Source organism: Passer montanus, unplaced genomic scaffold (genome assembly GCF_014805655.1).
Source record: "Passer montanus isolate IOZ18808 unplaced genomic scaffold, ASM1480565v1 scaffold52, whole genome shotgun sequence".
Taxonomy (NCBI): Eukaryota; Metazoa; Chordata; class Aves; order Passeriformes; family Passeridae; genus Passer; species Passer montanus.
In genome coordinates this window covers 43,617-67,082 of record NW_024370152.1, presented here as the reverse complement: position 1 = coordinate 67,082, position 23,466 = coordinate 43,617, and the positions used below count along the sequence as shown (strand labels likewise).

Here is a 23,466-nt window from a genome sequence, read left to right as displayed (position 1 = left end):
GTACCTGCCAAGATAACTTAACTGAAAAGCTCATGCCCTACAGTAAAGCAAATTTAGGTTGACTTTAAATCAGCATTTAGTCCCTTAAATACAATTATTTCATTTTGTTTTTCCCAAGTTCCAAACATGAAAGAGTGGGTCCTGCTTGAGTTGTCCTTTACAAGGGTATGGCCTATCTCTATAATGTGTGCAGTTAGAGAAACTAAAGAATAATCGTGGTAATATTAGTAGATGCTCCTGAATCTTATTTTAGAAAGTGCATAAGTTTCATGTAAGCAACGACTTTCATGGCTTGTTAGCAGAAACTGCCCCTTTGTGGTGAAAGGTCAGAAGTGCCTATGTACCTAGAAAAAGCCAGGGGGAATAGTATAGTAGAAGGAGAAGCCCTCTCTTTAATCCAGTAAATAAACACAAGTAAAGATGCAAGACAGGCTTTGATTCTGATTTAGGCAAGTATTTCTAATGAAAGATGAATAGAACAGATTGCTACGCTTCTTTTTTTTTGCCTGTGGCTTTTATTCAGGTCTGTATTTGAACTGTACACTGGTAAAACTACTGTCAGTTCTTCGAGGCAGATAACTTCTAAATTTAGTAAGAATACTTTTTACTTACCTTTAATTTATTAGTTTTAATTTATTCATTTTTAAAAAATTTATTTCTATTTTAATCTTATTAAGAGTACTTGCTACCATGAAGGGAGAAAGCGTAAGAATACCAGGTAGGGCCAGGGTTTTAGTAGGTCTAAAGTAGACTCATCAGTGTCCAGCAGGCCAAGGAAGTCAGTAAAAAAGAAGCATATATTGGCATTTCCCAGGAAATACAGACTCAGAATGCTTCCAGCTATTTGTGGTTGGGAGAGCCAAAGAATTTGAGCTTCACACAGAAGTCTATTGTCATGAAAGCTTTAATATAGTGCAGAGTTGAAGTAAAGTTGCTTCGTGCTTATACTTTTGTACTCCAGGAACACTGGACTGGATTCTTATGTATATGTACTTCATTCAAACTCAAAAATTAAAAGATGACCTTTTCCATCTGTTTGAAATGTTGTTTGTTGAACTAATTTATAGCACAGGAAGAGTGGCTCCTTTTTTATAGAACTGGAATATGGTTGTCCATATTCCAAGCATTTCTTTGTGTAGTAAAGGGTCTCCTAAATGTGAGTGTATTTGTAACCGAATCAAAGATGTTTTCTTGATACAGACAATTCAACATAAATAGGGGGAGATTGTAACCTCTCAATTTTGACATAAATGCTTCTTACATCATGTCTGAGGTGGCCATACCTTAGATAGGGATGAACTTTATGCCTTTTTTTTTTTTTTTGAGAGAGAGAATTTCTTGCAGATTATACTACTGCTGTCATACTATAAATGCTGTCATAGACTAAAGATTGGTTGAGGTGTACAGGGAGGGTCACTTAATAACTCATGAAGGATTTTAAAATTTGTGTCACATAGACCCTTCTTGGACACATTCCTTAAACTTGTCATTCTTGAATTGTTCTTGCATATGCACAGGACAATGTCCCTGTATTTTGACCTGTTAATAAGCTCTAGTAAGAAAAATTAGCTCTTTATGAGCAGCTTTGTAACTACTCTATGTAATTTGTGTATGTACTTGCAAAAATGTGCCTTATCTGTTTCAGGAACTCCTGCCAGCTCCTCCTTCAATTCTAAATCATTTGTAGCTATGAGTTTCAAAATATTTTCTCTTCTCTGTTTGGACTAGGTATCTGTTTATGCCGTACCACAGCATCTAAACCAAGTTGGGTATGCGCTAGACACAGCAGTGAAGCTTCTGGAATTTTACCAAAAATACTTTTTTATGAAATACCCTCTTGAAAAATTAGGTAAGTTCTTTAGGACTTTTTTTAACCAAAAAAACCAAACAAACACAAAACCACCACCAACAACAACAAAAAAAAACAACCAAAAAACCCCCAAACAAACAAACAAAAAAACCACCCAAAGAACCAACAAAAAACCCAAAAACAAAACAAAAAAAAACCAAAAAACCACCACGAAAAAAAAACTCAGAAGAAACTCTGATCTGAAAAAATGCATGGGAATTTTCATTTTAAAAAAAAGTATTACAATTATTAAATACATCAAAAAACTAAGTTTATGTTTATCTGACTGCAAGTATTGAGTCCCAAGTTGGAAAGCTTTTGTGAGCATTTGGAGACAGATTGCTTATATTTTTACCTAAATTTACACAGGAGAATTTCTTTGGTGTTACTCCACTTAGTAGTGACAAAATTCTCAGTCTGTGAACCATATTCACAACTACAAGATTTGCAGCCTGACTCCTCTACATGCATTAGTTTGACTGGAAAGATAGTAAAATGCAGTCTTCTAAGACACTACTTTTCAGTATGTACTTTTCAGGTCATCTCGTTGCCATGCTACTTTTGCTCATGCAGGATCCCTAGGCAGGGTCTTGTTAAGTTGTTTGTGTCAGAGTACTGCTAGAGAAACATAATTATAAATCTGTGGGGCTTCTGTACCTCAGATTTGAGTGTATGTCCACACTGCAGGGTTTAAATAATTAATTTTTTAATTATTGTCTCATATAATAGGTGGGCTGGAAAGATAAGATTGGTTTAATTAGCAATTTTCAAAATCTTCTTTGACATCTTTTCCAGATCTGGTAGCAATTCCTGATTTTCAGTCTGGTGCAATGGAAAACTGGGGATTGATCACCTTCCGAGAAACAACACTCTTATTTGACAAAAATACTTCTTCAGTGAGGGATAAAAAGCTAATAACTGCAGTGATAGCACATGAGCTTGCCCATCAGGTACTAGTCTGGGAAGATTATTTTTTTCTTTTTTAATTTCTTTGTTTTTTAAGTGCAATTCTGTCCTTAAATTCATTCCGCTCCTCACTGTGACTGTGCATTGTATCTGTTTAGAAAAGCTGCAGGTGTATTTTCTACAGCACAACAGGCAGAGTTCAACTCTCATGCCGTGCTTCAGGAGTTGTTGCTGCAAAGGCTTTACTGTGGTTTTGACTGACCTTCACTTTAGATAAGGCAGAGGATGAATGGAGTACTTCTCATTTGATTTTAATTCTAAGAAAATAATGATGTTTTTGGTCTTTCTTAGTGGTTTGGCAACCTAGTGACTATGGAATGGTGGAATGATCTCTGGCTGAATGAGGGATTTGCCACATTCATGGAATACTTTGCCATGGAGGAGGTATTTCCAGAATTACGTTCAGTAAGTAATTTCTGTAGTTACATTTACAGTACCTTCACTATTATCTGGTTTTATTGTTGCCTATAAATTATTAATACGTATAAACTGATATTAAAATTAATTTTGTGCATCATTGAGATCTTGCTACATCTCTGCTTTGGCATTTTATTATACTGGAAGTGACTTTGAGAAGGGTACATTGTTCCTGTGGGTTTAAATTTTTTTTTGCCTTTTTTTGGTAGTAATCTACAGGCAGACTGCTGTGTTTTGTGAAGGTTAAAGTATTCTGTGCAAAATAGCAGGTGTTAAAACATGTAGATGTCTATATATCAAATTATAAATTAAAATCTTTCTAGAAGTGCAGACATGTTGTTGAACAAGTTTGTCTACTTCTGCTTTTCCTAATAGACCTATGAAGCTTTAGGTTATTAAATATGCCTGAGAGTGCAAGCGCATGAAAGAAACAGCGTCCCCAGTCGTGGTATAAAAGTGTACATAGCTTTTATAATATTTTCACCGTTGGGTTAGAATAGCGTTACCCTGGAAAGCCAATTGTTAATAAACTTGCTAGTTCTGTGCAAAATAGCAGGTGTTAAAACATGTAGATGTCTATATATCAAATTATAAATTAAAATCTTTCTAGAAGTGCAGACATGTTGTTGAACAAGTTTGTCTACTTCTGCTTTTCCTAATAGACCTATGAAGCTTTAGGTTATTAAATATGCCTGAGAGTGCAAGCGCATGAAAGAAACAGCGTCCCCAGTCGTGGTATAAAAGTGTACATAGCTTTTATAATATTTTCACCGTTGGGTTAGAATAGCGTTACCCTGGAAAGCCAATAGTATAATTGTTAATAAACTTGCTAACCAATAATATTTGTGATCAGTTCCCTAACAGCAACATCAGACTTTTCTCTTAAAGATAAATGCTTATATAATAGTTTTCTGCAAACTGCTGTGCTCCTGCTACTTGTTACATTTTTAAAAACTTTGTTACATCTCTGGTGACTGAATAGTGTTCTCTTTCTAACTAAATGCTCTTTGTTCTCTCAGTTACAGATTCCCATTGTTTTCTTTCCCTATGTCTCCCCCTTTCTTTTTTACTAAGTATTGCAAAATACGGTATGTGTCTGCATAACCATTACATGCTTTATGTTCTGTTGGATAAACAACTGAACACAAGAAAATACATGCTAAACTTAACATAATCATCCAAAACGCTATGAGTCCTACTGCAGCTAAACCAACAACATGTTTGACCCAAGGTCCAAAATTAAATCTTCCCAACGAAGAGAATAGGCCAAAGGATCCCATCCCTGGTTTTGCCACAGCTCTCCAGATAGCTCCTTCAATTACTGGATGTGTTTCTGAATGGATTTGGAGTGGTCATACAGCAGCACATTATCTTGGGAGTCTTCATATCTGTGTCCTTGGGCTAACATTAAAAAGTCTATTGCTGCTCTGTTTTGCAGTGTTGTTTTACGTTCTGAGTCGACATCACTTAACAATCCTGTTAAAGCATTACTAGTAGTGTTAGTTTCTTTTGCAAGCCAACAACCTGGTTTATTAATTGTGTTTGTGACATGTGCAGTATCAATAGATTCAACTAAGGAACTGAAAAATCTCTTTGCACTATTCCAGAATTCAACTTCAGAGTTACTGTCAGGGTCAACTGACTCAGCATCCTGTTTATTTTGCCGATGTCAGAGTGTCCATTTAGTTAGAGTTTTCAGACTGGGATGAAACACAGTCAAACAACCAAAAGTACATGGACCTCCCACTGCATTACTTGGAATGCCTTTCCATGCTGTGTTGCCACATATTGAAAATATGTTACCAGGCATATTATTGCACATGTCTCTGTTGTGATTTGTGAAGGAGTAGTAAAATTGCACCAGGTAGAAGCATTGCAATAAATGCCATCGCCATTTATGTCAGCCCCTGTGTTTTCTGCTTTTGGATCATTAGCATAATTAAGTTCAAAACACACAGGAGCTTTTATAGAGCCTGGTACATCCAGTTCTTGAGGCTGCAGGGTGGCAGCAGGAAGTTAGTTACTTCTCTCATGCCTCCATTAGCAATGCCCAGGTACCATCCCACAGACTGTCAGGCATTAGACTGGTGTGATCCCAAACACCATGAAGGATCTATGCTTACCTGGAGTTGTACAATCATGTGGAATTGTTTGACTGTATAATTTGGTCTGTTTGTCCTCCGACAAAGGGATGGCAACCAGACGTGTTTGAAATGGATCACTAGGTCTGGTATACAAAGGGCAGATTGGTTAATTGCTTTGGCTGATGTGAGCCTAACATTGGTATTTAGTTGTGGGACCCATGCTTCCTTCACATTCATTGAGGATACACTGAGAATGATAAAAAGGGTTACATATGTTGTGCCCAAACCCATTGCAACTGATTACCAAACCTTCAACCTGTGATGCCTTCAAGTCTTCATCCCTTCCGTGGTGGGTTTGGTGTTCTTTGCTGGTAGCCAGTGAGCTCCTGTGGATAGAGAAACACAGCCGTAACCACACCCCCATGTTAACAAAAGCACAAGGCCTAGCCATTGTCCACTCTGCAAATCTTTATAATAAAGAAGTCACTGACAATCTGTTAAAGCATCATGGGAAAACCTTTTTTCATTTGCTGTTTATCATAAAATCTGGAAATATTTAAATAAAGCTTTCCAGTCATCAGGTAGCATATCACAGCTCTCTGCAGTAGCTTCTGTAGGTCTTAATGTATAGGAAGATTGCAAACCATTCTCTTTCACAGATTTTCTTAATTCTTTAGCCATTTCATAGAAAAGTTGCTCACATCGAGGGTGAATGCCTTGGTAAACCACAGGCAAAGGATGAAGCAATTCAACATCTTGAAGCAAAGCATTTTTCTACAGGTATCTAAAAAGTATTTTGGCTCAGGGAGCAGCAGAAATTCACTGTCAGTAATAAAGGCTGTTCTAGCACCTTTTTGTCATTAGATGGCGCTGCAGCCATAATTTTCAGCTGTTGCAATGGTATTTTAGAACATGTTTTTTTACAAGTTTGCTTTCTTTTTCCTCCCCAGTGGTCCCCTCCACGTGCAAAGCAGGCGAATGAAAGCATTGCTGTGGGTGCAGGGGAAGCATCTGCTGGAGGATTTACAGCTGGGAGTACTATGTCTTCGGAATTATGAAAAGCTTGCAATGCAGAATATATAATTTTCCGTGTTGTAAATTCATCTGAGTCAATCTCAGGCGTATGTGTTTGACATGCTTTAAAGTATCCCCCACTCACTTCTAGTGATCGAGGTCATAGGAGCCTTTAGGGGCGTACCAGTGACAGTTTTCTCACATATAAGGAGTTGTATTTGTTTCTTTTCCTAAATGTGAAGGTTTTGCTCCTTTGCTATGCATAATAAGCAGTCTTTATGGAAGGCTTCTAGTTTAGAGATATTGTTGCCTGTTTTATGAAAGAATTACCCAACTGCATTGCTAACCTGTTTATTAGCCAGAGATGAAGGGATGTCCTCAGTGATCCTGAAGCTCACCGTTGGTACAGTTGGGATGCACTGCTGGTCAAGGATTGTCTTATGAGATTGTATGTATGTTCAAGGAGCCATTTGCAAGCACATGAAAGAAACACAGTCCCCAGTTGTGGTATAACCACAGACGTCTATTAAAAGTGTACATAGCATTTACAATATTTTTCACTATTGGGTTAGAATAGTGTGAGCCTGGAAAGCCAATAGTATAATACTGTAATTATATAGTGTAGTTTGTTAATAGGCTTGCTAAGCAATAATATTCATGATCAATTCCCTAATAGCAACATCAGACTTTCCTCTCAAAGATAAATGCTTATATAATAGTTCTTTCTGCAAACTGCTGTGCTCCTGCTACTTGTTACATTTTTTAAAACTTTGTTGTATCTCTTCTGCCTTGACTGAATAGTCTTTTCTTCATAACTAAATGCTCTTTGTTATAAGTTCCCTTTGTTTTCTTTCTCTACATGTCTTCCCGTCATCGTGGTACTTGCTTGTGTCTGAATCAGTTTGAATTCACAAATGAGCAGACCTGGCATAAAAATAACAAAGGATTTTGATAGCATTGAGTTACACTTAATACAAAGCACTACTCCTACAGGTATTTCTATTCACATATATGGCTGTAGGATAGTAAATAATCACGACATTATTATATCAGAAAGATTCTAACTCGCTCACGTACTAAGTGACCTGGCTTTTCAGGCACTGAAAAACATGATGGATTCAAATTTTGGTCTCTCTTTTCCAATGAAAGGATATCAGCTACTGCTATAAAACTTTCTTTTCGCTGAGAATGATGGGCAGATAAACAAAGGTTAGTGGAATTAAATGTAGAGGGTAGTGGAGAGACTAACTTTTCATTCTGGATAGAGATATCTCCAAGGAGAAGACATATCTGAGCCCTGAAATCAACTTCTAGGAGTGTTCACATGATTTGCCTTAGTTATGGGATTAAACACCTGATTTATACTGACTGTTTCCTGCCTGATAGACAGCATTCTTCTCAGCATTCTGGAGAAGTGAGACTTTGAGTTCTTAAATCACTCTTAAAAGTATTAAGAAACTTGAGTTGCTAACCTGGTCCAGTAGAATTCTTACACAGCACTGGATGTTTCAAAACTTCTTCATTTGGCATAGCTTGGTTGCTCAGTTGGATTGTCACCATTCTGCTTGTTGGGTGTGTATGTGCTGAGGGTGAGACACAAAATAGTGTCATTTTTTAAAAGAACACATCTCACATCTGTGTACTTCATTCCAAAAGCTGTCTGATAAGCTGCCTTGATGAATATCTCATTTCATTGTTTGGTGGTACAGAATGTGTTTTGGTGAAAATAAAAGATATCACCCAGAACTTCTCCATTCAAGAAGAATTGCCTTAACATGTTAAACTTTAACAGTTATTTTTATTTTATTTCACAGAGGGTTTTTGTGGATTTGTTTTCTTGTTATTATTATTGCTGATTTTGGGGGTTTTTTTTAACTCTCTGCTGTATAGAGAATTGTTTGCTTGCCTTGATGAAATGAAATGGACAACTACCAATATGATCAGTTTCTTTTCAGTGTTTAGGGTTTTCTTGTTCTGGTACCAAGGTATTAAATTCTTATATCCTCATTCTAGAAGAAAAGAACTAAAGAGATTTTGGTCATCACTAGAGAAGCTGCTGTTTACATTTTGCGAAACATTACTATAATGAATAATTTCCCTAGACTTCATTACATGAAAGTCATATTTTTGTATTCCCTATCTCCTGTAAATGAACCGAAAACAGCGGTGAAATTGAATATTAAATTTGACACACACTTACTTAGAAGGTGCATTTTTGTCTAGTGCCTTTGACACGCTTGCCTGAGACAGGGGCTGTGTAATGATGCAAACTCAAAAGTGAGATTCCATTGCTAAAATGTGGCAGGGAAATAGTAGCTTATATTAATGATATCCTGACAATTGTTGTGCTGCCTAGAGCAATGGAGGAGCAAAGCAGAGACAACTTTTACTTTTCTGTTTAACATGTACATTTCAGCTTCCTAAACAGTTACAAATGTTCCTCTTCCAGGATGAAGATTTCCTTACTTTAATTTTCAAGGCTATGATGAAGGATGCCTTGAATTCTTCACATCCAGTCTCTTCTTCTGTTCAGTCTTCAGAGCAAATTGAAGAAATGTTTGATGCTCTTTCTTACATCAAGGTAACTGTAAAAATATTCCAAAATATTAGGAAAGTGATACATTGGGTATTGAAAATATGAATGTGGAATCACAAGTAAGTAGGCATGTATTGACAGACCTTTGGAGGTTATTTACACCCAATTCAAATAATGCAGGATTTCTCAATAATGTTTTTGATCATCTATGTAGCATTTGATTAGGAAAATACTATGTATATGTATTTGTTGCCTTACTTGCCATCTTGTTGAGTGCTTGAGCACAAAGTGGACTGCAGGTAAATACTCTGAATTTTTTGCTCATCTTATTCCAAAGTTCTTTCATATAAACAGGGAGATTACTCATGAAGACAGAAGAGGGGGAACCAATAGATGAAGCAACGTAACCAGTTAGGCATATATACTTCTGGTAGCAGACTGTAACAAGTGATTAAAAAAAGAGTTAAAACAAAACACCAAAGTAATCATTCCATCTTTTACTCTCTCTGGTTTAAAAAACCTCCAGTATTTTAGAGATATCCTGAACTGGAAGCTTGCCTCTGAAGGCAAATTATTTTACTGCATATCCTGGTTGTCTGAAACGTGATTATTTCTAATGTCTAGTGAGAGTTGTGTGTTAGGCTTATGTTATTAAAGCATCTCAGTGCCTTGCTTAAAAATGCATGAGAGAAGAAATACCTGTGTTTGCAAAATTTTTATTCACATTGTCTCAGGTTTTAGATACCAGATTTTGGTAGTGTTGGAGGAAAGCCTTTTGTTTGTTTATTTTAGATTAGCTGGCATTTTTTTTCATCACTGTCCTGTACTTTCATCTAATTAGAAATCATGGGGACAGCTACTATTTTCTGCTAGAAAATAGTCAAATACTATATCTTCCTCTGCTCAGTGGAATGCAGTTCCCATGACAGTCTTGGTTTGTTTCCTCTGACTTCCATTTGCAAGTCTCAGCTGGTCAACACAGGCTGTCTGGCATCCTTGAATAGTCTGGGATGCCAAATAGACTTATGTAGTGATGTGCTTCCATTTATTTTGGACTCTGCTCTCTCAGCTGCAAGAACAGATATGTGTGATTTTCAGGTTACCATGGTTGCCAAATGAATTTGGATTCTCTCCTTTTATCAAAAGGCATGGCTGTTGTTTCATGCTACAGAGGTGCTGTCTCAAGTAATTCCCTTTTTGGTGAGCTTCTGGAAGCTATGGATTTGGCACAATTATGTGTGTAGCCAGTTAACTTTGGAGATAGAAATTCTGACAGTCTTTGATTGAAACTTTTCTATATAATTTTAATGGAAAAGTTTCCTAAGTGATTGGATGGGAGTTTTAGTCAGTATAACATTATATTTGGAGAATTATTTTATTACTTCATTGCTACTAATAAGTATTTGTACATTTTGAATAGAATTGTCCTAACCTACACCTTCAAGAGCTGACCAAAAGAGGTTTTGCACATTGTCAGAAATACTGTTTTTGCAGGTGCTTTCTATGTTTCAGAGGATTTCATTGCATAGCTTTTCATTCATGCATGAAGTTCTTGTATTCACTATTTTTGTCCTTGTAGCTTAGGTAGAGTTCTTAGTGATCCATGTGAGAAGACACTTGCAATGTAGTCCCTGATAGGCAAAGGATTGTCTGTTACTGAATTGTACAATGTAATTTGTTTTACTGAACTACCAACTGACACAGATTAGTAGGTGACCTCTGCATTGTACTGTCTTGAACAGAAATAATTGTATAATATTATTTTTAGTCCAACTGTTTTGCAGACTGTCAGTAAACCTGACACCCACTTGGAAGGATGTGACAGTATGGAGAACAAAGGAGTAGAGCTGTAGGTCAAGTATGGATGCATACAGGATAGGAAATTGTGGCCATATGATTAAAAGCTGTAGTAAGGGCTATTCCTGACATTTGATGAGTAGTGAATAACTAGGCAGCCTTCAGATAAGATGAAATTCCAGAACTTGAAACTGGAATGTGTGGGAACAATGCATTATCTCTCTAAAATCTTCTCCTTTACTTCTTGTTTCTTTCCTAGAAATAGTACCAAAAATATAAAGTGTACCTTTAAACTATTCTTGATCTATGGCTGCTCCTGTGTTCAGTTCTACAGTATGGAAGCCCTCAGGCAATTTACCTATTGGTGGCTTTCACATAGGAACATTCACAGCCCTTTTGATACTAAAAGTATACTTTCATTTTTTGCTTTACAAGACATGGCTGTATTTAAACACATCAAAATGTACTTGTTCATCTGCAGTCAGTTCCAGCCTACCAAGTGTATCTTATCTTTTTCCTGTATTCTTCGGTTTTTGATATAAGTGCACATCGTATGACTGTTAAACAGTGACTCACAAGAGCAGTTCTGTACCATACAGACGAGTGCTGGTAATGTAAAATGGCAGCCAGCAGAGACATATCAGTAAGAAGGCAATATTTTTCAGATTTTGTTGATTGGAAAAAATATAAAATTCTACTAGTCCATTTTGTAATTGTAGTTTGAGGCTTTAAAATATTTTTTTTTCCAAAGCAGCTGGGTAAAATTTTCAAACTACATTAGCCTTTTCTGTAACTGTATTTGGAGTTCATGAAATAGTAAAAGAATATTTTTCCAAGGAAACTGAGTGTAACGGTAATTATTTGAAGGATATTATTTGGAATAAAATCTGCTAGCTTCTGACTTACTCCTGTACTCTGAAAGAGCTATAATATGCATATGCTTAAAAAAGTTCTGTAACTTCAATTTACTGATTCATTTTCTTTTTTTTTTCTCCCTAAAGGGGGCTTCACTTCTTTTGATGCTGAAGCATTATCTCACTAAGGATGTTTTCCAAGCTGGCATTGAGGTATACTTGCATAATCACAACTACGGAACTGCCCAGAGTGATGACCTGTGGGACAGCATGAATGAGGTATCCGTCTTGGACACACTGTTCTTCTTTTTTTTTTTTTTTTTTCCCTCCACTTCTCTAAGAGTATCACAGGTTTTATTTCCTTGTAGATTAAAAAAGTAGGATAATGGGCTGCAGGTAAATACTCTAAATTTTTTGCTCATCTTATTCCAAAGTTCATTCATATAGATAGGGAGATTACTGAAGCTTCTAGGGGGTACATTGCATACCATCCCAGAAAAAGCACTATGAGTGAGTATGTACTGCCCTGCATGTCCATCCAGAATGGACATATCATCTCTACAATTACATAGGTAGTGTGTTAAGACCAGAATGAAAGTAATAAAATTCAGGATAAAATTTACTTTCAATGAATAGCTATATCCAACCTCACAGAGGTCTTAGGTTACTTGCTACTAATGTAACTTTGTCATAGCTTCTGTTTTAATAAGTGTGATGAAATTTTAGATAAGAAGACTGTACAGGCAGCTCTCAAATTATAAGCCAGGCATAAGGCTGTGTCTAATTTTAAAACTAGTGTGAAGGGCTCAATAAAGCAAGGGCTTGGGTAGAAGAGAGTGAGGACTGGAGTTAGCAATGCCATGGGAATCAGAGAGGCCAGGGAAAGGAGGGTGGAGAGAGGGCAGGAGGGACAGGGGAAGGGACTGAGGGTTCAGGGAGCTACAGGCTTATCAGCCAGAACTGAGTGCCAAGGAAGGTCGTGGAGCAGATCATCTTTAGTACCGTTACAGGGCACATACAGGACAACCAGGGAATCAGGCCCAGCCAGCATGGATTTAAGAGGGACAGGTCCTGCCTGGCCAACCTGGTCTCCTTTTATGACCAGGTGACCCACCTGGTGGATGAAGGAAAGGCTGTGGATGTTATCAGCCTGACGTTCAGCAAAGCCTTTGATACTGTCTCCCACAGCATTTTCCTGGAAAAGTGGGCATCTCATGGCCTGGGCAGGTGTACTCTTTGTTGGATTAAGAACTGGCTGGATGGCCAGGGCCCAGAGAGTGGAGGGACAAGTTCACTGTCAAAGTGATTGTTTCGAGATGCAAAATCGTGCAACCACTTAATTGGTAACTTAAGAAGAAAGTTAAGTGTTCTCCATTTGCTTTTTATGTTATGATTGTTTTTACAGATTACCAATGGAACACTAGATGTAAAAAAAATGATGAAGACTTGGATTGTGTATAAAGGATTTCCTTTAGTCACTGTTGTCCGAAAGGGAAAGATTATTTCAGTACAACAAGAGAAATTTTTGTATCGTGTGGAACCAGAAAATTGGACATCAGATGCAAGGTTATTATCTTCTTAATGCCTTTTATACATTAAAAGCAAGCTGCTGTCTTAAGCTTGTACATCCTTCTAACTTGTATTCAAGACTTCTAGTGTTTCCTTTGAAGGCAGGTAGTAACAGAGAATTCAGCACAAAACTTTGCACATCTAGTATCCACCTGAAGGTCCATGTCTATTTCCACTGAAGCAACTGGTAGAAATTGGTGACACTCTTTGTAATCTGAATTTCTTACATGTATCCTTTTCCTGAAGCTTTTAAGCTTGACATTGTGAGTTGGTTTTAAATACCAAAAGACAGATCTCATAAGTAAAGGTTTCTTTCCATTTGAGAAAGTTTTGTATGTTTAGCAAGACTCTGAAGAAAGGCAGGCTGCAGAAGCTTCACAGAAGTTACAGATGAATGTATCCTACTTTTGAGTCTCTGCTTTTAACTTCCAAAATTCAGCTGTATACCTTGGGCTTTGCTACAAGAAGGTAGAGAAGCTAGAATCAATTATTTCTTGGCTTTGAAATTTTACGATGACACTACTACATGACAACAAATGGCTTGTTAGGAAAAATGTACAACAGAGGCAATATCCATTGTACCAAAATCTAAAAAGAAATACATAGGCAAATACTGAAGAAGCAAAGATGTGGCAGTTGTAGTTTTAAAATTTTGTTTACTGAAAATGTAACTTACCTTATGACCCTCAACAGTGTCTTCTAACAAAAATATGTAAGTGTGAATTCTTTGGATATTTTGCTGGTTTTATTCAGTTGTTTGAAGTTTTAACAGGAGCTAAGTTCATTGCATCACCTTGCAGAAAAATAGGTCTATGAAAGAAGTTTGTCTCTTGAAATGTAGGAATTTAGAGGGCTCTGTTTTACTTTGTTATGCAGAAAAAGAAAAGCAAAGTGAGGTTGAAAGGTAAGGGAAGAAGGGAAGGATTTTTAAGCTAAGTAATTTCTATTTCTAGTGGATGTAAGTTTGGGGCATGTATGAAAAGGTTTAGAAAAAGAGCACTCTATGTGAGTCATACATAGAGGGGATCCCTGTAGAAATCTGATTAATATGTGCAGCTTCTTTCATCTCACTCAGATATATGTTTTTCTCTAAATAGCCAAGTCCTTATCATCATTATGATCCTCATTAGTATTTGTTCTTCCAACTTGCAGCTCACTTAAAGTCTTTGTGGTAGAAACCACTGAATTGTGGTTTCTATACCATGATTTGGAATTTGAATTTTGTACTTGGATAGTTTTTTCATTTTAGTTCAAACTTGCAAAAGATCCAGAAAAACAATGTTGGACTCAGGTAAAAATCATACTAGATGAATTTCTGATGCAGCCAGAGATTTACTGTCTGTATGATTTCGGACTAGCTAGCTAGAATGCTGGAACTAGGAAAGATGTACTAGAAAAAGTAGAGGAATTCCATCAGGGAATAGTGCCATTTAAGATCTTCTTTGGTGATGTACACAGTGGGATCAAGTGCTCAGTTTGTAAATGACACCAGGCTGAGTAGTGCAGTTGGTGTGCCTGGGGGAAGGGATGGCATGCAGAGGAATCTGGACAAGCTCAAGCAGTGGGTCAGGCCAACCACTGGTATCAACACAGGCTGGGGGATGAACAAATCAAGAGCAGCCTTGCAAAAGAGAACCTGGGGGAGTTGTGGCACTGGACATGGGCCAGCAGAGTGCTTTCACAGCCCAGAATTCCAATTGTATCTTGGGCTCCATCCAAAGCAGCTTGGGCAGCAGGGGAGGGAGGGGATTCTGCCGCTCTGCTCTGCTCTGCTGAGAGCCCACCTGGAGCCCTGCATCCAGCTCTGGGGTCCCAGCACAGAAAGGACATGGACCTGTTGGAGTGAGTCCAGAGTAGGTTCACAAAACAATCAGATGGACATAACACCTCTCCTGTACAACGACAGACAGTCGGTTTGGGCTGTTTCACCCTGGAGAACAAAAGGCTATGGGGAGACCTCACTGCATTCTTTCAAGTATTTAAAGGAAAGATGGGGACAGACTTTTTATCAGGTCCTGTCATAACAGGACAAAGAATAATGGTTTTAAAATAAAAAAATCTAGATTTAGACTAGATACAAGGAACAGTATTTTTACAACAAGGGTGGTAAAACAGTGGCACTGGTGGCCCAGAGAGGTGGTCAATGCCCCACCCCTGGAAACATTCAGGGCCAGGTTGAATGGGACTCTGAAGAACCTGAGGTAGTTGAAGATGTTCCTGCTCATTGCAGGGGACCCAAACTAGATGACCTTAAAAGGTCTCTTTGAATCCAGTCTATTCTATAAAATTTACCCATTTCTCAACATGGTGGGATTTTTAAAAATAATTTCTGTACATGCTGTACATTTATTCTTTCATCATATCCTGATTATATAAGACTTATACTTCATTATTCTACACAGCATTCAGTGATTCTAGTATTATTAGTATAAAAAAGTGCTTAAATTAAGCCATTCAAGGGAGATAATGTGTATATAACATGTCAGTAAACATTTGTTTTCCTTTGCAGTTACCTGTGGCATATTCCTCTCACTTACATAACAAACAGATGCAACGTCACTCATTGCACTAGTGCATATTTACTGGATCAGAAGTCAGGTATGTGAGTAAAAGCTTTGGTAGCAAGTTACTTTAGTGTTACATATACAGGATTTTTCTGAGAGCACCTTTGAGAAAGATGTGAAGCTGAAGACATATGGGGCACAAAATAATTTTAGAGATCTGGTCTGGAACAGAGCACTGCTGGGTGTTGTCATCATCAGAGAGCTGGTTCCCACTCTGTGGGAGCACTGTGTGTATAAATACATGACAGTAACTGGAACAGAATCACAGGTTTGAAATTTATAAAAGCCTATGCTTTTCATCATAGTGCATACACATAATCTCTCAAACTGCATGTTCTTTTGAGAGCAAATTATGTGAATGTTGATCTGCCAGTTTGCTGAAATGTTAGCAAGTAACTTTCCACTGAAATGTTTATTTTGTTTAATTGTGTAGGAAAATACTGTATTTGGAACAGTAGGTGGGGCTGTTTGAAAGAACAACTGGATAAAAGGAGAAAAATTGACTGATGCAACTTGGGGTGGACTGTGATAATGTTCATTCAATCAGATATAAGAAGAAGGATGAGGAAGTACAACCTGGAATTTTTGAGCTGTCTTTCAAAACCTTCGTACTGGCTTTTCCTTTGTTATTGTAGGGGAAAATAGCAGGAAAGTATTTACTGTCTCTCTCAAAGTCTACTTCATGGACTTTGATTTGAACAAACAGTTGTTAAGCGTTTGTTTCAGCTAATAACATACTGTCTGTCCACTAGCTGTCATTGAACTTCCAGAAGAGGTGGAATGGATAAAATTTAATGTAGATATGAATGGCTATTACATAGTTGACTATGCTGAAGACTGGAAAACACTGATTGATCTCTTGAAAAAAAACCACACTGCTCTGAGCCCTAAAGACAGAGCAAATTTGATCAACAGTATCTTCAATCTTGAACGGTAAGACTTCTAATTGGAAAAGGTATTTAATATGTGTTTCAAGTTTTTTTTCCAAGTTAGGGAAGATCAGATTTAGTTTCTAGAGACAGCTGCTTTAGAGAAAGTTTAATTCAGTCTTCAGTAGACTTGTTGGAGCTGTTCACTGATGCTCTAGATGTTATTTCCGTCTTCTTTGTAGCATCATCTAGTTGTTTGGATCACAGAGAGCCGCATGATAGTTTCCGTTTCTGGAAGACGCTGTTTTCTTTAGTGTCCAGTAATTGCCTGCTAACTGTTTTTGTGTACTGTAGTACTCCACTTAAAAAAAGCAAGCTATTTCCCTCTTAAATTTTTACTGGTGGTGTCTCATGTGTTTCACCACCACTATCAGAAGCAGGCGAGGCGAAACATATTGGATCATCTCTTTGGAAACTGCTACTCTATCTGAGTACCCTTATTTATGATAAATATTTTCTGACATCCTTGCCACACTTCCTTACCCATTTTCAATTTTTGTTAATTGGAGGTATGTTAGTGGCCTTTGTTGCTTCGTTGTAATCTTGCTGAAGTTAAAATATGAAAATTTCTACACGTAAATTGTTTCTTATGTCACCTCCTCTATTCACTTATCTCTCTGTTCATGTAATTGAAACCATCACTTCTTATTTGTTTCAGGGAATGCTTTTGTTTTGTAATCCATTTTAATGTTTGTGTTCATTGACCCACAGTCTAGGAAGAGAGTCTCTGGAAAAGGCCTTTGAGTTGATTGATTACCTCAACAAAGAGAACAGCACTGCACCACTTACTCAAGCTTTGTTTCAGCTGAGTCTTATATACAACCTTTTAGACAAAAAAGGTGAACAACAACTGGCAGCACGAGTCATGGTATGTCTTAGTTTTTCGTAAATGATAATTCTAAATAATTTGCTATAATGTTCTTTATAGTTACATTCTCTTTTTACATGTTTCCTGCTGAACATATTAATTAATTTCAGTAATGGATGGGGATTCTAGAGAGTTGCTAGTCTTGCCAGTTTTTTCTAATGGTCTCTTACCAAAATGCTACATTTTTTGGACCAGCTTTTCCTCCTCTCCTTCCCCTGTTCCCCATGTGCCCCAAAATGTTTTATAGGGAGTGTAGTGCAGTAGTGTCTGGGGCTATCTTAAAGTGCCCATACAGCTCAATTTAGTACAAATATGTAATGAAAAAGATTCCATGTACTTTTCTTGTACAGAAAAGTTTTTTTCAAAAGTTAGAGTGGCTAGAGATCATAGATCTAATTGCTTTTTAGAGAGACAACAGAAAAAAAACAGAACTGTTTTCTGTAGAAATAGAAACACAAGGATGGTTGTCATTGTCCTGTTCCAGTTGTATAATAGAGTAATACAGTGTGGCTAGTCTAAATCTACAGATTTCGCAGTGAAATCAGTATTGTAGGTTCAACTCTTGGTAAGTATATGTCTTTCATTTCTCTGTTTACCTTCTTATTATGGAATTTCTTCTCCATATTCATCTACTGGTTTAAAATGACCTTTGCTGCTTTGCAGTGTAAACAGTAAAGGGATTTAATCTATAAGAAAATTATTAAATGATGAGATAAAATAGCAGACTTTTTTCTTTATGCTAGGAAGGGGTAATTAGTGAGTGCTTAAGGAAACATAAGGGGAAAAAACCAGTATTTTAATTTGCCCAAAGTTGTTACATATCTGCTATAAACAGTCCAAGCTCTGCTTTGCAATGCAGTCTGTGCAGTTTTATTTAAGTTCAAAATTTTCAGCTGAGATGTGGTAGCTGATCAGGCATCCAGTTGTGGTTTTGGCAAGCTACAAACAGAACTACAAAACTGAAGGGTGTTCCGACTATAGACATAGAAAAGTTGTTTCTTTGTGCTAAATGAAGTTATATTTACTGTGACTTGGTGAAGTTAAAAGCAGTTAAACATACAAAAGATGTAGTACTTTGTGATTGTAAGCTGATTACAATCAAGTCTGAGCCAGGGCTCAAAGATGAGTCTTCAGTTTCCACGTGCAGTTTAAGATGTTACCTGGCCCATCTGTCACATTTATGTGATATATGATACTTACAGTTAAGAAATAGCTTGTGTAAGTTGGAATAAACAGATGAAAAACTACTGTTTAGCTTCCATTGTTCAAAAGCTCAACCTTTTATTTTTTTCTTACTTTAAAATAATTTTCTGTATAGAAAATCCTCTTGGAAGAGTTTAGCTATTGCTAGTAACTTTTTCCTCCTTTAGCATAGGATAGAGCACTTGCTTGGAGAGAAAATGGATCAACAGCACTGGACAGATGATGGGACCCTGTCTGAACGAGAGCTCCGGTCAACACTGCTGGCTTTTGCCTGCTCCCATGATATAAGAAACTGTAGAAAAACTGCTGCTGAGATGTTTGAGACATGGATGAAGTCTGACGGAACAAAAAGGTACCACAAAAACTGAGCTTCTATTTCTTGTACCCATCTGCTTTCCTGTTATGTTGCCACCATTGTACTTGGGAAAAGCACCCCAACAGCAAACAGAACAGTCAAAAAAAAAAACCCACCACACCACCACCACCACCGACTTAGTATTGATAAAGAATGTGATTCTGTCTTTAACTGTTCCATGTGTAGAAGTAATTGCCATTTCACAATGAGAGAGTGTCTGTGCTAGACTTTATCTCCAGTCTCATTTAGTTTAACTGCAAAACCAACCATAATTTTTTTTTATCTGCATTTCCTGAGCTGCATGCTGAAAGAAGATAGTGGCAAAGCCAAAGCACACATTTTTATCATGTAGAATTCCTTCTGCTGTGAATTCATGTGCATTTTGAGCTGTAGAAAATGCTCAATTTTGTGTACAATTTACTTTGTTTTCATGTGAGTAAATTATTTGCCTTTTCCTAGTGACTGAAAGTATTAGATTGGTGTGAATTCAGTAATGCCAAATCTTAACAATTGCTACAGAATCAAATTGCTCCAAAGAGAGGCATCTCCTTCAAGCTAATATTTTAATTTTGCGACTTCTTTCTTCTATCCTCAGGTGACGATTTTTGTACCCCTGTGTTTATTTGTTTTGTTGGTTTTGTTTTTCCCTGTAGTCTGCCTGGTGATGTTATGAAAGCCATATTTGCAGTTGGAGCCAAGTCTGATAATGGCTGGGAATTCCTCCTGAAGATGTACTTCTCTTCAGTTTCTGAAGCAGAGAAAAGCAAAATGATTGAAGCCTTGGCCAGCACAGAAGATGCCAGAAAGCTGATCTGGTATGAAGAGCCAAAAAGTTGTATGCTGTGTAAATTACAAGTGATAAAATCTTTTTGGAAAAGTGCATTTCCTTTTTTCTATTGTTGAAAAAAATTGTGATTGCTAAAGAAAATCCATCCAGATGTTTTGCACAGGATTCCATACACACAAATAACCAGATATTTTTCACTTAAAAATAACATATGTAACAGAGCAGCACAAAAAACCAAATTCTGATATGCATAAAGAGAAAAGAATTGAACTTACAGGCTTTGCGCTACTGGTAACAGAAAATTTCAGGCTTTGCAATGCAGGTAGCAAAATTTAAGGCTTTTCTATAGAACCTTAAAGGACTGATCTGTCTTTATAATCAAAATAATAACTAGTTGAAGTATATTTTTTGTTTGGGTTTTTTTCCTGTGCTTTTTTTCCATTTCTTTCTTTGGGTGGAAATTTGACTTTACATTACGTTCCTTTCTATAGAGTAAAATCTTAATACTGCATGGAGAACATAAATGTGTCCTGCTAATTTAGTCTTCAGCTTCCCTCTCTTACATCTTCAATGTACTGTTTTTCTTTTACAAGTTATTAGAATTTACTTCATCTTTTCCAATACCAGTGAAAATTCAGGTATTTGCATTAGAGCTAAGGTCATTCTGACTTCTGGAAATTAAAGGTAAGTAAATACAGTTGTAATAAAATGTAACATTGATTTCTTCCAGGTGGCAGAATTTGCTTGCTTGATTTATTATATAATCTTTTCCATTTACTTGAGAACTTTCAGGAAACCCATGTGAACATATGAATGATGTTTTCTTCCTGTCTCTGTGCATATGCTTTGTCTCCTAGGCTAATGCAGAACAGTCTTGAAGGAGAAATCATCAGGTCACAGGAACTTTCACATATCATAGCAACCATTAGCCAGAATTTGCCTGGATATTTACTAGCTTGGGACTTCGTCAAAGAAAACTGGGAAAAGCTTACACGAAAGTAAGGCTTTTAATGCAGCTGAAACTTTTAAACCCACAGTGGCAAAAGCACCTGTTTCTTTGTTTCAAACAAGACAATAAATATGAGCGTTCATATAACAAGATTTGTATTAAAATTCTAGATCATGTTTTAAAATTAGAGTTTAGAAATGTAACTTGCTACATAAAATTTGAACTCTCAACAGTTGTTCTAGAGCTTTACAGTTAATCTTAATTTCTCTTAAAAGGTTGCTGTCTCTAAGATGATTGGTTCAGTTGAAAGATATTTGTGGGAATCAAATGGATTCAAAAGGACATCCAGGGAAATAATTCAGCATTTATATTTTCTGAATTGTCACAGCACTCCCAAAACCAAGTAACATAAATATCCCACTTGCTTCAGAAATATGTTGTCTTTCACTGTCCTTGAAGGGTGCCCAGCAGGAAAGCTGGCTCCCCAAGTCTTCAAAAAGCCAGCAGTACTAGAAACCTCTGTTTCTAAATCTCAGCTTTGATTTTAAAGTTTCATGCTGCTTGAAAAGTTTATCCTCTATGAAAACTTCTGCTCTAGCAAGTTCTTTATAAACAGTATTACAGAATTACCTCACTTGAAAGAAAACTTAGTTGCAAGTTCAATTCTGGTGGAGCTTTAGAACACATATGTACCACAAATACAGATTTTTATATTCACTGTGTGGTATCCTCAGTACTTTACTATTTGGTCTGTGATAGAAGTTTGAAAATTTTCCATGGTTTTTGCTCTGATGTTACATTTTAGAGAGAATAGGGAGCTAGAGGCTTGGATTTCTAAGAACATATATTTGTTTTGAAAAATAGGATATGTAATTGTAATGTAAGGTATTGCATTTACGTGCTTTTAATATTTTCAAACTACTAAACAAAAAAGTAGAAATAGTAGAAAAGAATGCATATGTATACCAAAACTGCATCTTAAAGTGTCTCCTAGCTGAAAATGTTTGTCTTACAGGTTTCACCTAGGCTCATATACTATCCAGAATATTATTACCTGGTCAACTTCTCAGTTTGCAACGAAGGCTCATCTGCTTGAGGTTGGTGGCATAATCTACCAGAAAGGGGTATTTTCTAGTGCCACTGCTGTTTTCATTTAGTTAAAGGATGAGGAAAAAACATGTTCACATGTTATTTATATCCTTGACACCTTGTTGAGAGTATGTATATCAGTTGCTTTCCCTATTTCACACATGGTAAATATATGCATGGACACTGGGACATTATATCCCGAGACTGTGACGGAGTTGCATTACAGAGTTGAACACAGTTATTGGTTTATGCTATTGTGTTTTCATGTACACTGGAACACACTGTCTCACAAAGTACTGACTTGATCTATATGTAATTTTGGTCTAGATTTTGTAAACAAGATGTACTTTCTGTGTCTCTGAAATGTGATACTGTGCCATAAAAATTACTTTTTGCTGTTTTTTCCTGTCATCAATCCCAAAGAGTTACTGTGGAAGTTGAGTATCAGTTAAGAGTTGTTTAATAGCTTTCAGAAAGCTCTGTTGTCTTCCCTAACAAGGATCAAGAATGGTTTACAGTTTAGTCTAATGTTTTCATTCAGATAATTTGGTAGAGATTGGTGTTAATGGCTTGATCTATAATATTTTAAGTGTTATCATTGACAGTTACAATGATGATTGGGTGTGGGGGTGTTCCAGAATGCTGAAGAGTGTTGCTTGCAGCAACCAGTTCCTTGTCACAGAATATCACTCCTGTTCTCAAACTCGGCATACTCTCTGTTGGCTTTGTGGTGTGGTAAATGAATGTCGGTTTGTTGGTGAAATGACTTATTGAAACCAAATGAGTTATTGCTGCTGTATCTGTGAAAAATGCTTTCCTTGCATTTTGGGAACTCCTTTAAGAGGTTTTCTTACTGCATAGATACAAACAATTCTCAAAGATAGATTTCCTGCAACATGTATATAGCCTTTGCTGCTGAACCTATTTGGCTGATGTTAATTTTAATTAAGATTTTCTTTTTCTTTCTTTATTCTTGCTATGCAGGTCAAGTCATTTTTTGAGTCAAAATCAGAAGAGAGTTCTCAACTGCATTGTGTAAAAGAGGCAATTGACACAATTCAGCTCAATATCCAGTGGATGGAGAGAAACTTGGCAAAGCTACAAGATTTGCTGTAGTGCATATAATACTGTGCTGTGTCAGCCATTTAGGAGCTCTGTGAGCAGTTATTGTGTTTCATTTGCAAAAGCCAGGGTGAAACCAGGCATCACTGCAACATTGCACTATTAAGGAATCTAGATAGCTCAGGGCATGTCTCAGATAAATTTTTATTTTTCTTGAAGCATTTTGAGCAATATGTGAGTATTTACCCTGAAATTGTTTTCATCTATAGACCAAACATCTGCACAAATGATTAAATATAATTTTATATGTGAAACTCATGCCCTTTCCTTTGGAGTTGTGTTAAGTTTCTTGGCAAAGGGTTAATATTGAGAGTCAGATAAGAAGGAGTTACCGTGAACTGTTAGTTCTTTGCAGACTGCTCATTGAGCAGATTGTTTCTTAATGCAAAACTGTATGTGGTTTCCACACTTGTAGATACAGAAGCTGTTGTGAAACAGAATTATATTTCAGATATGTAAGTAGTAGTGAATGTTATAAAGTTCAAGAGGCGAAATAAATACAATTCCAATTCAA

The 23,466-nt window shown here is 36.8% G+C and overlaps 1 protein-coding gene across 2 annotated transcripts in view; it reads left to right on the top strand.

Moving 5' to 3' along the window:
- The window catches only part of LOC120509472 (leucyl and cystinyl aminopeptidase), a 52,981-nt gene extending 29,515 nt beyond the window's left edge, over positions 1-23,466 (top strand). For both annotated transcript variants that reach the window (XM_039724119.1, XM_039724120.1), the window contains 14 exons: positions 1,729-1,849; positions 2,645-2,799; positions 3,107-3,220; positions 8,780-8,911; positions 11,665-11,796; positions 12,923-13,083; positions 15,596-15,684; positions 16,403-16,583; positions 17,291-17,447; positions 18,818-19,002; positions 19,659-19,820; positions 20,650-20,790; positions 21,757-21,838; positions 22,815-23,466. In XM_039724119.1, the coding sequence (XP_039580053.1) occupies positions 1,729-1,849; positions 2,645-2,799; positions 3,107-3,220; positions 8,780-8,911; positions 11,665-11,796; positions 12,923-13,083; positions 15,596-15,684; positions 16,403-16,583; positions 17,291-17,447; positions 18,818-19,002; positions 19,659-19,820; positions 20,650-20,790; positions 21,757-21,838; positions 22,815-22,946 (1,944 nt within the window). In that variant the 3' untranslated portion in view covers positions 22,947-23,466. The remainder of the gene's footprint in view (positions 1-1,728; positions 1,850-2,644; positions 2,800-3,106; positions 3,221-8,779; positions 8,912-11,664; positions 11,797-12,922; positions 13,084-15,595; positions 15,685-16,402; positions 16,584-17,290; positions 17,448-18,817; positions 19,003-19,658; positions 19,821-20,649; positions 20,791-21,756; positions 21,839-22,814) is intronic.